Here is a 16471-nt window from a genome sequence, read left to right on the forward strand (position 1 = left end):
ATTTGATTGTTTGAAAATTAAGCAACCGTTGCCTGGAAGCCGTTTCCAAACAAGTTGGCAGTGCCGCATCGCTCATATTTTGGAAAGAGAGTGCAACTCTCTCAATATTTGTAACTGGGTGGCAACGCTACTGGACAGCCGGCATGTGTAAGAGCAAAAAGCAATAACAAAAGCTGAAAGAATAATATGCGAAGTACGAACCCGCATACATAGGCATTAGCACATAAATAGAACATATATAAGTTGCATTCTTGTGCCATTTTTACAGTTATTCGAACAAACGGCTCTCGAGCTAATCAAATAACAGCTCACTTGACCCCAGCAATAACAGCAAAACAACCGACACAACAAGAAGAAGACAGATTCTTATTATAACTGGAAAATGCGGCAAATTCCAATGAACCCAAAGGAAACATTTTATGTGCTTTTGCTGCTCGCAATTATTGCGCAGTGTAGCAGTTTGAACTTTCGACGTGGACGCCATGTGAATGGATTCCTTGGAGAGCCGAGTAAGGTTTTGAGTCTGCAGCGTTCTCTGGATGTGGAGGAATTGTGGTTCGAGCAGCGTTTGGATCACTTTAAGGCAGACAATAGGCAAACTTGGCAGCAGCGTTACTTTATCAACGATCAACACTATGTCAACGACAGTAATGCGCCTGTCTTCATCATGATTGGCGGCGAGGGGGAGGCGACCAAGAAATGGATGAACGAAGGCGCCTGGATCCACTATGCTGAGCACTTTGGTGCACTCTGCATTCAGCTGGAGCATCGTTTCTATGGCAAGAGTCATCCGACTGGTGATCTCTCCACTAGCAACCTAGCCTATCTCAGCTCGGAGCAGGCACTGGCCGATTTGGCCAACTTTGTGAGTGCGATGAAGTCCAAATACAATATGAAGGCGACTCAGAAATGGATCGCTTTTGGTGGCTCCTATCCGGGTTCGTTGGCTGCCTGGGCGCGCGAGAAGTATCCCGATTTAATCGATGGCGCCATCAGCTCAAGTGGCCCACTGCTGGCCGAGGTCGATTTCCGGCAGTACTTTGAGGTGGTCAAGGCATCGCTGGCCAGCTACAAGCCGGATTGCGTGGAGGCTGTGACGCGCAGCTTTGCCCAGGTCGAGATACTGCTCAAGCACATGATTGGTCAGCGTAATCTCGATGAAAAATTCAAGTATGTCGCCAAATAATAATAATAATAACAACACTGCAATAATATTATCAGTTCATATTTTACATTAGATTAGCCTTTTTATATATTACATATTTTTAATCACAACTTATAGAAAATAGAATATGAGTTTGTAGCTTAGTTGAAACTAATTGCTGACTCTTATCGCTTAGAACCTGCACGCCCCTAAAAGACTCGATTGAGACTCCATTGGACATTGCGAATCTGTTCGAGAACCTCGCTGGCAACTTTGCTGGCGTTGTGCAATACAACAAGGACAATAGTCCGCATGCCAACATCACCATCGATGAGGTATTCAGCATCCACCTAGTAAACTAAGCTACTCGCAAATACTCCTCCTAATCCTTCTCCTTTGCAGGTATGTGATGTGATGCTGAACACACAGCTTGGTCCGCCTGTGACACGCTTGGCGGCCGTTAATGATATGCTGTTGAAGCAGTCCAAGTCTAAGTGTCTGGATTACAAGTATGACAAGATGATTGCTGATATGAAGAACGTATCGTGGGACTCGGAGGTTGCCAAAGGCATGCGTCAATGGACCTATCAAACGTGCAACGAATTTGGCTTCTATCAGACGTCGGATAACAAGTCGGACACGTTTGGGGATCGCTTTGGCGTTGACTTTTTTGTACGTCAATGCGCCGATATCTTCTCCGAGCGCATGGACGCCAATTTCGTTGAGCAGGCTGTGCTGGCGACGAACAAGTTCTACGGTGCTCTGAAGCCGGACACAACCCAAGTGCTTTACGTGCATGGCTCCATTGATCCGTGGCATGCGCTGGGTCTCTACGTCTCGCCAAATGCAAAGACGCCCACCATTTACATTGAAGGTTGGAGTTAAAATAAAAAAAAACAACAATACTTATGAAACTTAATGCATGTTTTGTCAACTTTTCCAGGCACCGCACACTGCGCCAACATGTACGAGCCGGTGGACAGCGATCCGGAGCAGCTAAAGGCGGCGCGCAACAAGATACTCAAATTTCTTGCCAAATTGTTGGACGGCTATGCCAGCTTTGCAAGCTTCACATGAAACCAAATACAATCGCAACACAAATGCAATTGTGCAAACTAAGCGAAATAATCAACAACAATATAAATATATAAATGTGTATCTTGAAATTTAAGATTTATTTGCTTTGTTTGTTATATCTGGAAATGCTACGCATTCGTGCATTAATATTACTCATGAGTTGCTTGTGCCTAGTCCTTCTTGGCCTTTTCCATTTTGTCGTGGAACACCTTCCAGTAGTGCTTGACGGTGGCGTTCTGGAGTATATTCTCGTTGACAAAGCGTATTGTCCAATTGCCGGTCAAGTAGACGATGTCATAGATGAAGGCCACAATGCGAAATACGAACTTCTCCACCTGATCTTTGCTGGGCAGACTGGCAGCCACCGCCTGCAGCTGCTTCATGGTGTCGTCTAAATGTTTATCCGACTCAGTTTTGCTATCGGGTCCTGATTTTTTGCCCGACTCTCTCTTCATCGAGTTTAGTTTTGGCCTATCAACTGAATCATCGGCTGTATCCAACTTGGCGGAATTTTTCTTAGCCAGCTTGTCGACGTCAGAATCACTGCCTAAAACTGTAGTCTGCGACTGCGCACAAGATGAAGGATCACTGCCAATGCTCTTCGATGAGGCGATGTTGCCAATGATGCCGCTCGAACCCTGGATTTTATTATCGTTGCTGGCAAAGCGCACCACAACAGGTCGCGAGTACGAATACGAATGGAGTAACTTGCTCTGCGCTATAATGGAGTAAGCTTTACCGATTCAATTATTTCAATTGCTTCCACTTACCAACGCCCTTGGAGGACATCAGAAATGCCGGCAGCTGGCCACGAGAGCTGATCGAAATGGCGGAACGCAGCATTGTGTTTTCAGCAGATCCTCTTCACAGTGTTTCTGAAAGAACAGCTTCAAATACCTGAATGTTGTCCGTAAATATATTATAATTTTTGGAAGGAACGAAGGAATAAAAAAGAAAATCACAACCTACTTCCACAAAAGTTGACAGCAAGAAAAGTCACTTGTCAATTATTTTCAAACTCACCACACTAGTGCTGAGCAGTGTTGCATAACGTAACTAAAGTACAGTCAACACAAAAAATGCACATGTTTAGGTCGTTGTATTTTATCTTTATTTAAGCTATTACTAAAAAATTAGTAAAATTTCTAGTTAAATGTAAAGGGCTTACAAAAATGAGGCCCGCGCTCACTCTCTTGGCAAATTCAACGTGGCGGCGTCGTCTGACAGTTTTACAGCAAAAATCAAAACGTGGCCAAAATGCATTGCGGAAAAAGGATAAAAATCGGTTAAAAGTCCACTGATTTTGCGCCATGCAATTTAGTCACATCAATTGTTATTATTATTAAGCTTAAATAAGCGCAAAGTTAGCTGGCCAAATTTCGGATGTATTTTACGGCGTTCAGAAATCTGGACAGCTATCTTTACCAAGCTCCTGGCGTCTACTTTACACTTGTTAAATTAGCATAAATACAAACGTATTTTAATTAGTTCACTTATAGCAAAGCAGTTTTAACTGTTAACTTAATTAATTGCAGTTAGTTATTTGTTCCTCGACTATTGGCAACAAAATCGGTTTATAATAAGTAGGTTTATCTCAAGAGCTTGTAAAGCATTTTAAATTTCGTCTTTTTTTCCAGCATATACATGTGTATATACATAAAATACAGATTACAAATATATATATATATAGATATATGCGTATATATATAGATATATGTGTATATGTATTTATAGTAAATTAATTATATTGTAATGGAAATGTTTGCGGGTGTTTTTCCTTTTAATACTAAGACGCACTCTTAATCGTATTTAGAAGAGGCCAATTTGTTTCAGATTGTTCTTGATGATGACATCGGTAACCGCATCGAATACAAATTTCACATTGTTTGTATCTGTGGCGCAGGTTAGATGCGTATAGATTTCTTTTTGGTCTTTTCGTTTGTTGAGATTTTCGAATTTCATGCGTATATAATTGGCGGCCTCCTCGAACGTATTCGAACCTACAAAATTAACAATGCATAAATAACGTTAGTATTTATTATATTATATTATGATTTATTTCAGTTACCTGTGTATTCCGGAAAGCATATCGTTAGGGGAGATCGCTTGATTTTCTCCTCGAACAAATCCTTTTTGTTCAAGAAGAGTATTATGGACGTTTCCACAAACCATTTCGAATTGCATATGGAATCGAAGAGTTTGAGTGATTCAATCATACGATTCATTTCCTCATCTTCAGCCAAAACCAAGTCGTAACCTGTGTATAAATGGGAGACAGATTAATAAATTAAACTTTTAATGGATGTTAATCGAGTCTTACCTGAGAGCGCCACACAGAAAATGATGGCTGTGACGCCTTCAAAGCAGTGAATCCACTTTTTACGCTCCGAGCGCTGACCGCCCACATCAAAAAGTCTGTGGATTAGAAAATTCGATTAATCACTTTAAAATTAATGCAATTTATACGCATCACTCACTTGAAATGCAACTGTTTGCAGCTGAAATGCGTCTCAATGATGCCTGTGGTCTTGACACGTGTGCGAAGCACATCCTGCTGTGTGGGTATATAATTGGGTTGCGCAATGCGATCCAGTGAGTTCAGATAGTAACCGGCCGAGTCGTTTAGCTGATATTCGCGAGAGCGCGAAAATGATTGCTGCACACCGGCATCCGACCAGAGTTTCTTCATCAGCAGCACAATCTCCGGCAGCAGGATGTCCTCGTCTGCCGCCGAGGCGTGTGTGAAAAACTGGCGTGCGATCTCTGTTTTGCCCGGATCCGCAAACTCAATCTTTAGCCTGCCCATGGCACGGATGATGACCATCAGGCTCTGTACGGTGTTGCTGTAGACGACACGGCGATATTCCTCGCACTCCTCCTGCGAGTAGCCCGTCTCGTGTATGATCTTCATCTGTTTGACTATTGTCGATTTGCCGGATTCGCCGGCACCTAGAAGCAAAAATCAACAATTAGAAATGCTGGAAATTGGCAACAGCTGATGCTGTTGTTGGGGGAACAAAAGCGGAAATGAGCTCATCTCGTTGAGGTGACCCCTTCCTCCTCAATCAGCAAACAATTGAATTTGTTATCGGGAAAAGAGAATGTGACTTTTGCTGTTCCGTTTGCGTAAAATGCGCCAATGAATGAATCAATGAATGGAACAGGGAAAAAGAGGGGCAAGGCAAGCAAGTTGTGCGCTTTTTTTTTTTAATTTACTGTTTTTTCATGAATGAATGGATGCCACAAATTGTTCAATTGTCTTTGGGTTCAAGAGGCCACAAAGCTCGCGCTCAATTGCGTTGGTCATGTTGGTCATCATGTAATGTCGTGAGTAATTGAACTTCTACTATAAAGCGATATATATATATCCAGTGAGTTTACAACCATGCCAAGATGATTGCTTCCTATCTATTGAATAACTATAAAATTCCCATTTCTGCATTTGTAAGTTATCTCTATCTAAGTTTAAAGCATGTGATTTTATGACACAAGAAGTGAATTCATTTTTGATGAACCCTTCAATGGAAATATATATGTTAATAAACTGTGCCCATAAAATAAACATAAAATGTATTTACAAAAATATGTGACAGGAATTGGAATGCACATTCAAGCATTAAATGTCGACATTTATTATAATGGTTTCTCTTTATCTCTCTATCGTTCACCGCTGCTGTACTTATTATTTGCCCTTATGCCAAACCCCTGAGGATCATTGAACTCTCTCGAACATTGAACATACAAAGGCAATAATCTGAAACCGCATACTATTTTGGACATAACTTGTGAGTTAATAAAATGCCGAGCGTTTTATTCAACTACATGTCTATATATATAAATTTACAGACATAAAACTTTTAAAATGCCGAAGTAAACAAAAGAATCAGCTGACAACAAGGCACACAACACACAAACGCTCGTCACAATCAGTTCAATAGATAAAAACTGATGTTACGTGCTCTTTTTTTTGCTAAGCTGCTTCCCCAAACGACTGAAATTAATGTTTTTTATTTCTTTTTATCGTAGACTTTGTGTTTTTCAGCTGCGGTTTAAGTTTAAGTTATAAAACTCCGAAGTCGGCGAGATTGCAACAGTGGCACATTAAGCAAACTTTATTTTTTCTTTTCTTTTTGAAAATCTTTGCAACATTCGATGCTGTTTGTTGTTGCATGTGTTTTTGTGTGTGGTTGCTTGGGTCGTTTCCCAGACAGAGAGAGAAAGATACAATTTGGATGTGGAGACGCTGTGTTTTTTTCCTTTCTTTTTTGATTAGGTAATTTCAAGAGCTAAGAGTACTTTCACTTTTGCAGTGCTTAGTACTAGCTCCGATTTTAAACTGCAATATTTCTTACCTTTCTTTGCATATTTTGCTCTTTTTGTAAAGCTAACAATGCGTACTAATTTTGGCATTAAAAAAAATAATAAGTCGATATAAAAACAACCGTTTACGTATAATGATGGGCACATTTGGCCAATCTGAATATGAATTGGTAGGTAAATATTCGAAGCTTGCCACCGAATAATACGCCAAAATGAAACATGAAAGAAAACTAACAGAGGCGCAAAAAAAGGTCAATTTAATAATAATAATAACAACAGCAACAACGGCAAGAGCAAGAAATAAGCATACAAATCAATGCACCGTTACCTCTGCCATAATATGTGTGAATAAAGAAGAAGACACGGCGAGAAAGAGAGAGCGCCGAGAACGTTTGCGCAGCGGCGAGTACAAAGCGCGAGCTTCATTCCAACAACAACAACAAAAGCTCATCATCACCATCATCGTGATAATCAGCGGTATTCAAATTAACTTCATCAGCACACACGCACACATACACACAGCCCTCATCAATACTTTGGGGCGTGTCAAACATTTCAGCAGATGTGTTTTTTTCCTATGATTGCAGTTACACACACACACACACACATGCATATGCAGATTCATTGACGGTGACTAAAGGCAAAAAGAGAGACAGGAAAAATCAGTTGCTAATCATTCATTGCTTGGCATTTTGTTCATTTTGCACTCTAGTGCATGACTAATCGACTTATCGAGCTTTATTGGCGCCGCCTTTCTTTGCGATAAGCAAAGTAAGAACAGAAACGAAACGAAAAGAAATGTGGCAATCACAAGTTTGTTTGTATATGCCTTGGAATTTCCCATCTGCAGCGTGTGCTCGCATTATTCGATGGGTTTGTAAAATAAATAAATAAACGGAAATATTATCGCCGCTTGGCTTCTGTTCGTTGAAATCAAGTCAGCTGCGTTCGCTCATCAGTTTAGTTGAAAATATCTGTTTAAAACTGACGCAAAGGTCACTTATTGATAATTTTGATAAGGCGCGACGAATGAATTATAGCCGACAGCCAAATAAAGTACATTATATATGTACATTTATATAAACATACAAATATAAATTCTTAAAAATTATTGATTAAGTTCTATTTGTGCTGACAGTTTGTGCTCTGGGTTTCTCTCTCACTCACACTATGAGTGTCAAATTTTGTTTACGAGTGTATTATTTACATACATATGTATGTGGCTATGTATTTATATATTTGTTTCTTTCTTATACACGCGTATTTACTGGTGGCTTACTAATGCCCCCAAATAAGTCTAAAATATGAGCAACACATTCAATTCACAATTCGTTTGCAAATCTTGTTAGCAGTTAATACACAAAATTAAAGACATTTGTCTGTTTTCTGAAATATTAGGAATTGGAAATGTGAAAGAAAGCTGAAAAGAAACTGCGATCCCAATGAAAATTGCACTTTCAATTGAATGGCGTGTCAAAGGGTGCCAGAGGGAGAGATACAGAGAGTGAGAGAGAGACAGAGGGAGAGTGAGTAAAATTGATGTTGAATTAAGTGCCGTAATTTAACTGAAGAGGCTGCTGCACACAGCAAAAGGGGGCAATGGTCAGAGTCAGACACACAGCAAGTTGCAACAATAGCAAATTTTTTATTAAATCTACACAATAAAACGAGGAGCATAATCCAAACACTCAGCTCTGCTCGCCCAGCTGCATTTGATGTGGGGGCCATTTATTTATTGCGCTAATATCATTCACCCCACTTTAAATGTCAGTGTACAAAGCAACAACAACAACAAAAGACACTCAATTAGGCCTGCAAGAGAGAGCGAGAGGGAGATAGCAAGCAATGCGGTTTGAATAATGAGCGTGCGCAGCCACCAACAACTTCCAACACCCAGCAACAACAACAGGCAGACAGGCAATACAACAATAACAACTACTACGTGCCTGTATGTGTAACTAAATAAATACGAGCGCAAATGTTAGCAACTGGTGCAAGGTGTTTTTTTTTGTATCCCCCATTACACTGCCCAGCATAGTTGTTCTTCTTCTGTTTGATTTAATAAACTGCAGCTGCAAGGCAAATTTTATTCCAGGTAAACGCTGGAATTTGGGAAGCTGGAATGAGCTGCTCAAGTGACAGCAGAAGCTTTTCAGTAAGAGTAATGTAATGAATTGGAAAAACAAAAGATTAAATTTATTGTAAATTTAAAATGCATTTTTGAAAAGATAAGTCGTCAAGCAAACAGAAGTGAACAATATGCTTCAATACATACATGTATGTCCGTATGCATGTGTTGCTAAAGATCGAACTGAATTGCGAGAGTTTTCTAGCAGTGCTGATGAGTGTTTCCAGCTGTGAGTGAGTTCATCTCCAGCAGATATCACTTCAACTGTTCACGTCGATGAATGTCGCACCCCGCAGCTCTCCTCTCATTCAACACTCGACAGCCCTCGCTTTGAGTCATATAGCAGTGAGTTTAACGGGGCGCCGTTTCATTAGCAAACTGCAACTACATCTGTATTTGTGTGTATGTGAATTGTTGTTGGTTTTTGCTGGAAAATCCATTGCATTGTTTGCAACATTGAATGGCATGAAAAGTGCACTCAAATATACAGTTTCTTAGCGTGCTCTTCGTTTGTATAGAAATTTAATTGCAGCAGGCCAAAAAAAACCAAATGAGACGCGTCCAATTTCACTGTAGAGGTCAAAGTTGAAAATGATGGCGTCGCAATGCCTCAATGCACATTTCTCACCCGCTGACAACAACAAGTGCCACTCACTCACACACATATATATATATACATTTCTAGATCTGTACTTAAAAAAAAAAAGAACCGCAAGCAGCACAAAACATGTATTCATTTCCAGGCCGATTGATGGCGCTCCACTTTTGGTTGTTGGACTCGCCACCGCCGCCATTTGGTTTCAATTTACTTTCGATTTCTTATCGCATATCGAATTATTATGGACATGTGCATTGCATAATGGCCAAGATGAATAGAAAACCGAGTTTGATTCAATTGGAAAAAAAAAAAAATTCCGGCATGGTTAGTTATTTTTCATTGCACTGGAATTGCTAGCTAAATCCACTGGAAAGTCGTGCACAAATTATTATTAAAAAAGGAGCAAGAGGAAGAGGAAAAGAGAGAGAGAATTTTGGAACGCACCCAGCAGCAGTAATTTAACCTCAGATGCGGCGCGTTCTCCTTCAGCTCTGAGCACCCGGTCGATGTTTTTCGAACGTTCGATGGCTTCTTTATCTCGTGCTGTACTCACGGCACAACCCATTTTAAAGTCGTTTTCTGTTCTGCTTGTTGACCAACTTGTGTTTTTTTGTTGTTTTTGGCGATATTTGCGCCTGTAGTTAATTAATTTTCACTCGCTTTTTCGTTGCTTTTAATTATGCCAGTGCAGATTTTTTTTGTATTGCGTCTGCGCGTCGTCTGTACACTTTTTTCACTTTTTTCTTTCGTGTGTTGCTTCTCCTCCTCCTTTCTCACACACACATGCACACGCTCACACACACGCGCACTCTGAGTTTTGAGCCGACGCAAACGTAGCGGCCCGTTTTTTTTTCTTTTTGCACTTTCCAAAATCACTCGCGGCGACCTATTAAAATATATATTTTGTTAATTTTCTAACGCGCGGCGGCAAATGCGAAAATAATTTCTATTCGTTAAAATTACTGTTGCCGTTGGAGAGCGTGAATCACTTTTTGGCTGCTGCTGCCGTTCTCACTCTGATACTAAAAAAAACACACCAATAACTCGCATGCATGGTCACACTGCATATGCGATCAGCGCTTGTCGGTGTTGGTAAATGACTAAACCTGCACGTTATGCAGCACTGTTTAGCTGGGCAACTCTGACGTCATCGAGATCTGTCGGAACGATGCCATATTATTGTGTGAGCCTTACAGTTTGCTGACTGATATGAAAGCCGCACTTGAAATATTTTCAAAAGCAGCAAAAAATAAATATGAACTTAGTTATTACTGACTTAATTCAATGAAGTTTCTATATATTTTTGAAAAGGCTGATATATTTTGTACAAAAATTACAGATCAAAACAGGCTGTATCATTTTCAAAGAATGTATCAACATTTCAATATCAAAAATTTGCCCTTTGCCATGGATATGTTTATTGAAATAACGTTTTAAGTATAAACAAACAAAAGACAAACACACAAAATTCTGTGCGGTTCGGAAGTGCACGGCATTTGCTCAATATGTGCACAAGCCGACAAAATAAAGTTCTCAGAGGCAGACACACATACAAACATACATTTATGTAAAATTCACAAACACATGCATAAATAATATTTGCTTTTGCCCTTTGGGACAATGCCGTTCCAGTCGACTTTGGCAGACTTCCAAGTCTGTGAGGTGCAGCAGCTTTCCTCAACTGGAAAAAGCACTGCAACTGAGTTTGGGGTCGCAGTGCAAAAGTTGCTAAGCGTCGACGTTGCTGAGGACGTCACATGTTAAACTGTTGGCGTGGAAGGCCATCAACGGGTCATGATTTACACATGTTTACACGAAGATGGAGAAGGGCGACAACTGGGAAAGGGGGGTGGAATGACTTTGGATGACTGAATGATTGCAGCATTTGCTGCAATGTTGGTGTTGTAATTTATCGTAAAAATTTAAAACGGCAGCAGCTAGAGATATATGGATTTATGCGGTTGCGGGGAGGCGAGTGCGGAGAGGCAAGGCAAGGAGAGCGCTTTGGGTGGTCCAATTGGCTGGTGCAATGTCGGCGCATGCAAAGCAGCGCATGCCGTCTTCCTCTTTCTCCTGTCTGCTGCTGCTGTTGCTGTTGCTTCCATCATTCTCATTGCTGTCCGTTCGCTCATTCGTTCGTTCGTTGTTGTTGTTCTTCGTTGAATTTTAAACCGTTTGCTGATGCCAACAAATTTGACGAACGTCGACGTTGGCGTCGGCCAAACTTCAATCGGCGTTGCGCACAAAAACAAAAACCAAAGCAAACAAAAGCAGCAAGCAACAACAACAACAACAATAAAAGGACGCCAAGGCCTTGAAATAGATATGTGTGTATTTGTACTAGTTGAATCCCACACACCTACACACACACACACACTCGGCTGCAGTTTAGCACATGTGTTGCCAGATTGCCTTGGGCCAACTCAAGATTAAGATTAATTTCGTCGATAATTCGAAACAAAAATGGGAAGAAAAAACAAAAATACAGCATCATTTTAGAAAACTTTGCGCCTTGGCTTTTTATATGCGTTGAAAGGTTGAGAGGAACACAAGTCGGCTGTTAATCGGGCATATGCATATGTATATATATATGCATATGCATATGCATATATATATATATATATATGTAGAGCAGCAGCAGCAGCTCCACACTCAACTCAAGTCGGGAGACTTTAGACACTCCATTGATGGATGCTCGATCGGCTGTCGATCGTCGACTGCGTCAATTGCTCGATTTTCGATCCGATTTTCGGCACTCTTCAAAGCTGTCAATGAGCAAGTCAATGGGCTGACAACCAGCCAAAATAGCTATACAACCAAAATCTGTGCAGCTCTAAAGGGTTGAAGGTTCAAATCTGAAGAAAGAGAAATATAAGAAATACTTATACGAAAAGAATTGAGTTTTTGAGGTGTTTCTCTATTTTTCAAGTGCCTTACAAGTATTTCTGATAAGAAAATACCCATAATAATTATATATAATATAATTATAAACTAATTCAAAACAAACTGCATTTTGCAAATCTGTTTTAGTATTGATAAAACTAGGCAATTACAGAGGCTTAATCAAGACCAAAAAGTTGTTGCAGTGGCACATTTAGAGTCATCACCTTTATTTATAAACATTAGTCTTAGCATAGTCAAGGCAATTATTGTAAACATCGATCTTGTTAATTTGCAATTGAAATACTTGCATCTCTATATAGGTTCCAGCCGAAGGCAAAATGAGGGCGCAGCATCGTAAAAACTAGAAATAACGTACAAGTATTTAACTAAAATTAGCAGCATTCAATTTGTTTACATGGAAAAAGTAATAATTACCCAAAATACGGGGAGCAAAAGACAAAAATGTGCTGTGCACACAAATACACACATACACACATATATATATATATATATACATATATAAGATCGATCTGTGTGGAAGAGGAAAAGACTGGAAAATGAGGGGGGGAGAGAAACGAGTACGAGTATTTCGACTATTGAGTCTTGGGAAGCAGCAGCAGTAAGCACAAGTGCGACCCGTGTCTAGAGATCTTTGTTTTTTGTTTACATGTAGGAATGGGGAAAAGCAAATCGTATATATGACCGGCCATACGGCTGCAACCTGCCCGGGAACGGGTGCGGATCGAATCCGAACGGATCAGCAGGAAACAAATATCGGTGCCAGTGCAATTGAATTGCCATAAAAACTGATTCTGTCGGGGGGATCGGGCCGGGTGTGAAATTTATGAATTCCCGTTTGCTGCTGTTGCTTTTGGTGGAATATTATTTTTGTCATGGATTTCAGAGATCAGAGTTTCGAGATTATCTCGAGGTTATATCGTTAAGCACCTGCCAGCTGATGCAATGCAGTTTTTTTGTTTGTTCCAAAGAAAAATGCATTCATAATTCAAAAATGGTTCTCTTTTCGTTTACCGATAGTTTTCTAATTCAAATTCGATTTACAAATATAAATATATATTTGAGAATCATTGCAGCATCGGAGCAGAGGCAACTACTGCGCCGTCATCATAAAATGTCCATGGAAATTTACAGTTAGTCCATACGTTGTCGGTTTAAACTTTTATCACTCTTTATGGATTTTTTTTTCTTATATTTTTGTATTTTTTTTTTTTTGTTACCTCCCTGCTGGCCAGCTATTTTTGCGCCGATTTTACTTGTTGCTTTATGGCTTTATAATGTCTGCTGAGCGTTTCGCTTTTATGATCTCAGTGTGTGCTCAGCCGAGCAGTAAACCCAAACTGATTCATCTTGCTTCTTCCCACTATTGGATTTTTTGTGATCCATTATGGGAACTACTTTTAGTAAAAGATGGCGCCAGTCGTCGATAGCAATGCAGATACTGATTTGCCTCACCCAATCAGTATTACATTGGTGATTTCACTATTTAGCTTTGGCACCTTTGCCATCTTTGCCATCCTTGCCACCCTGACCGTCCTTGCAACGTGGACCCGTTTTTTCTTTTTCTAAAAAAGACTTCCGTTATTAAAGTTTATAAAATAATGTGGAAATCATACTGTTAGCGCACTGGTGCTTCTTAGAGTCCTGTCCGCCTTGGTTTCCGCCTTGATTGTTATTTCCGCACTGATTGTTCTGTGCACATGGATCTTGATTGGCACATTGGTTTTGCTTTCCACATGGATCCCTTTTTGGGCATTTGTTTTGCTTGCCACGTGAATCTTTCTTTGGGCATTTGTTTTGCTGTCCGCATAGATCTTTGATGGCACAAGGATCTACAACAGGACAAGGATCTTGATTGCCGCAAGGATCTTGATTGCCACAACCATCTTGATTAGCACAACCATCTTGATTAGCGCAAGGATCTTTATTAGGACATTGATTCTTCTTATCGCCACATCCACTCGCTGGTCGACGAGCGTGTAACAAATGCTCTGTAAATTTAAAAACCGAAATATTCATGAAACGATGCATTATTAATTAAAAATCTTAAAGAAAAACTAAAAATTTGGCGTGTTTTTTATTTGAACCGAATGTAGTTTGACTATCAGCTGACTGCTGACTTCCGAGATTTGAGGGACAGTTTTGAAATCATTGTTTGCTGAGTTACAAAAAATAAATAAAAATAATAATATTTAATTAATGATAACCAACCCGTGTCTTTGGGGATCTCAATTTATATCTTAAATCATGCGATTAATTTCCCAACTGACACATTTCAAGCTAATTGTTTTGTGGCCGGCATTTGGTTATATGAAATGTTGGTGTTGAGTTTCACTTGCATGTTGCAAGTTACCCCGACGCCGAGCCCGCTACCGGATCTCAAGTGTCCCGACCACACATTAGCCTCGATTTTCGTTCTGTTGTGGCAAACGGATACCCAAAGATCGAGTCCGAGCATCAAGTGGACTCGAGAAGCACACAACTCGACAATGTCTCTCGGCGACGCCATGTCAAAATATTTGTCAGCGCCTCGATTTACGGCGGGGTAATTAGACAAATGCTGCTGCGTCAGGATGTCGCCGGCGATTAACCCAAATTTACATCTTCTGCCCGGACTGGGACTCCCTGCAAGCCACTTGAACAGATTGCCACAGATTGTAAGCGAAAACGATGCATTGGCATTTGTGATTTAGAGCTGGGCAACGATTGATGATCGCCTGACGATCGATTTTCAGTTTGCTCTTGACACATTTCTCTAAATAAATTGAACTCTTTTCTTGGTTTTTTTTTCTGTTCTTTCTTTTCCAGCATTGAACTGTCCAAAAATGTAGCTCGTGATTCCAATTTCGTCAGTTATTTGCGATTCGCAGGTGCGCAATGGCCACAAGGCCAAAAAGCACAGTTTGAGTCAAATCTACAAAAGACAAGAAAAAAGCGACAAAAACAACAACAACAGCAACATCAACAGCCAGAACAACAGCAACATTTTACCAAGAAGCAATGACGACAATACGCGTCGATTGAAATGAAACAGATGCCACAAGTCCGAAGAAGATCGAAGAAGATCGGCTGCACACAGGAGAAGGAATCGCAGCTATGGCCGTGCCACATGGCACATTGGTGGAGTGTACACTGTGCAACGCAATGGAATTTCGGCATTTATCACATAATCAGAATCAGCACAATGTGTGTGTGTTTTTGTGTTCTTCCCATTTTCCAAAAGATTAATTACTGCCTGCGTTGCAAAATTCGTAACTTGAATCGATGAAAAGCAAATTGTTGTTTCTTTGTTTTTCTTCTTCTTTTCTGTTTCCTGTTCCTCGTTGCGACTGCCATGCCTGCCCTGCCTGCCTCCATTCACCTGAGTGAGTCAACGGTTTTTTAAGTACCGGCAATTAAACTAAAAGCTAAACAATCGCCCAGCCAAGTGCCAAGTAAAAATGGCTTTCGACCCATCGACAAACCGTTTGTCGGTTCGTCGTTCGTTCACTTTGCTGTTGGCTGGCCAACGTTAAAAGTATTTTGGCTTCATTTCTTTTTTCTTTTTTTTTTTCCTTAATTTCTGTTAAATTTTTGGCGCAATTATTGCGCACCAAATGGATCGCAAGTCTATAAATTGTTCAATTTTATTGCGCCAGCTTCGACAGCTGAATGGCGCACAGCAAACCAGTCCGTTCGGTGTGGGCTCCCCGTTGTGTCTTTGTGTGTGTGTCTGTGTGTGTGCTGGAGCTTTTATTATATGCCACAGTTTGCATAGTAGTTTGGCAATGGCATCCAGATCGCAACTGGCAACTGGCAACTGGCAGCTGGCAGCCCAAACAAACACGTCGTTCTTGGCCATCTTGCGCAAAACTCAGCCAGCGGCCATTTTGGAAAAACTTGTAATCATGAGGCAAAAGGTGTTTATGGCCAAGTGTGGCAACATTCACAGCAGCAAATACTAGTTTGTTGCCGCCTCACTGACGACTGCCAACTGCACTCTTTGTAACTTTTACGACGATTTTGTAATAATTCTGTAATTGGACACATTCTTTGCTTTAGCCAACAGCTATGAATTTTAAATACCTAAAAGATAGAGATTTAGGCAGCATTATAAGCTTTAACACTTCTCCGTTAACAATTTGATAATTTCTTGAACATATTTTGAATTGAAAAATATTTTTATGTCAATAGAGAAATTACTTTGAAGTTTTTGGATTAAGGCAACAAACAAATCTTTATTGATTTTCATTTATATATCAAATATCTTTTATATATCATTCATTTATATATAAAATATCTTTTATATATCATTCATCATTTT

General features: G+C 40.2%; 4 protein-coding genes across 4 annotated transcripts; 1 reads left to right on the forward strand and 3 right to left on the reverse strand.

The window, feature by feature from the left end:
• Positions 1-148: 148 nt before the first annotated feature.
• LOC6557525 (putative serine protease K12H4.7) lies at positions 149-2394 on the forward strand. The gene is made up of 4 exons (XM_001983771.3): positions 149-1170; positions 1341-1479; positions 1547-2018; positions 2088-2394. The coding sequence occupies exons 1-4, from the start codon at positions 383-385 to the stop codon at positions 2219-2221; spliced, it is 1533 nt and encodes a 510-aa protein (XP_001983807.2). The 5' UTR covers positions 149-382; the 3' UTR covers positions 2222-2394.
• LOC6557466 lies at positions 2293-3154 on the reverse strand. The gene is made up of 2 exons (XM_001983770.2): positions 2992-3154; positions 2293-2939 (listed from the first exon to the last, which is right to left on the reverse strand). Exons 1-2 carry the CDS (start codon positions 3062-3064, stop codon positions 2392-2394), a joined length of 621 nt encoding a protein of 206 aa, XP_001983806.1. The 5' UTR covers positions 3065-3154; the 3' UTR covers positions 2293-2391.
• Positions 3155-3309: 155 nt separating this feature from the next.
• Positions 3310-10282, reverse strand: LOC6557478 (G protein alpha i subunit). Its single transcript, XM_001983769.2, has 5 exons — positions 9712-10282; positions 4699-5170; positions 4542-4636; positions 4290-4478; positions 3310-4221 (listed from the first exon to the last, which is right to left on the reverse strand). Exons 1-5 carry the CDS (start codon positions 9830-9832, stop codon positions 4031-4033), a joined length of 1068 nt encoding a protein of 355 aa, XP_001983805.1. The 5' UTR covers positions 9833-10282; the 3' UTR covers positions 3310-4030.
• Positions 10283-13388: 3106 nt separating this feature from the next.
• On the reverse strand, positions 13389-14284 carry LOC116805697 (sperm-specific protein Don juan-like). Its single transcript, XM_032739357.1, has 2 exons — positions 13785-14284; positions 13389-13733 (listed from the first exon to the last, which is right to left on the reverse strand). The coding sequence occupies exons 1-2, from the start codon at positions 14197-14199 to the stop codon at positions 13651-13653; spliced, it is 498 nt and encodes a 165-aa protein (XP_032595248.1). The 5' UTR covers positions 14200-14284; the 3' UTR covers positions 13389-13650.
• Between the last annotated feature and the right edge of the window lie 2187 nt (positions 14285-16471).

This window comes from Drosophila grimshawi, unplaced genomic scaffold (assembly GCF_018153295.1).
Source record: "Drosophila grimshawi isolate 15287-2541.00 unplaced genomic scaffold, ASM1815329v1 contig_44, whole genome shotgun sequence".
NCBI classification, from domain to species: domain Eukaryota; kingdom Metazoa; phylum Arthropoda; class Insecta; order Diptera; family Drosophilidae; genus Drosophila; species Drosophila grimshawi.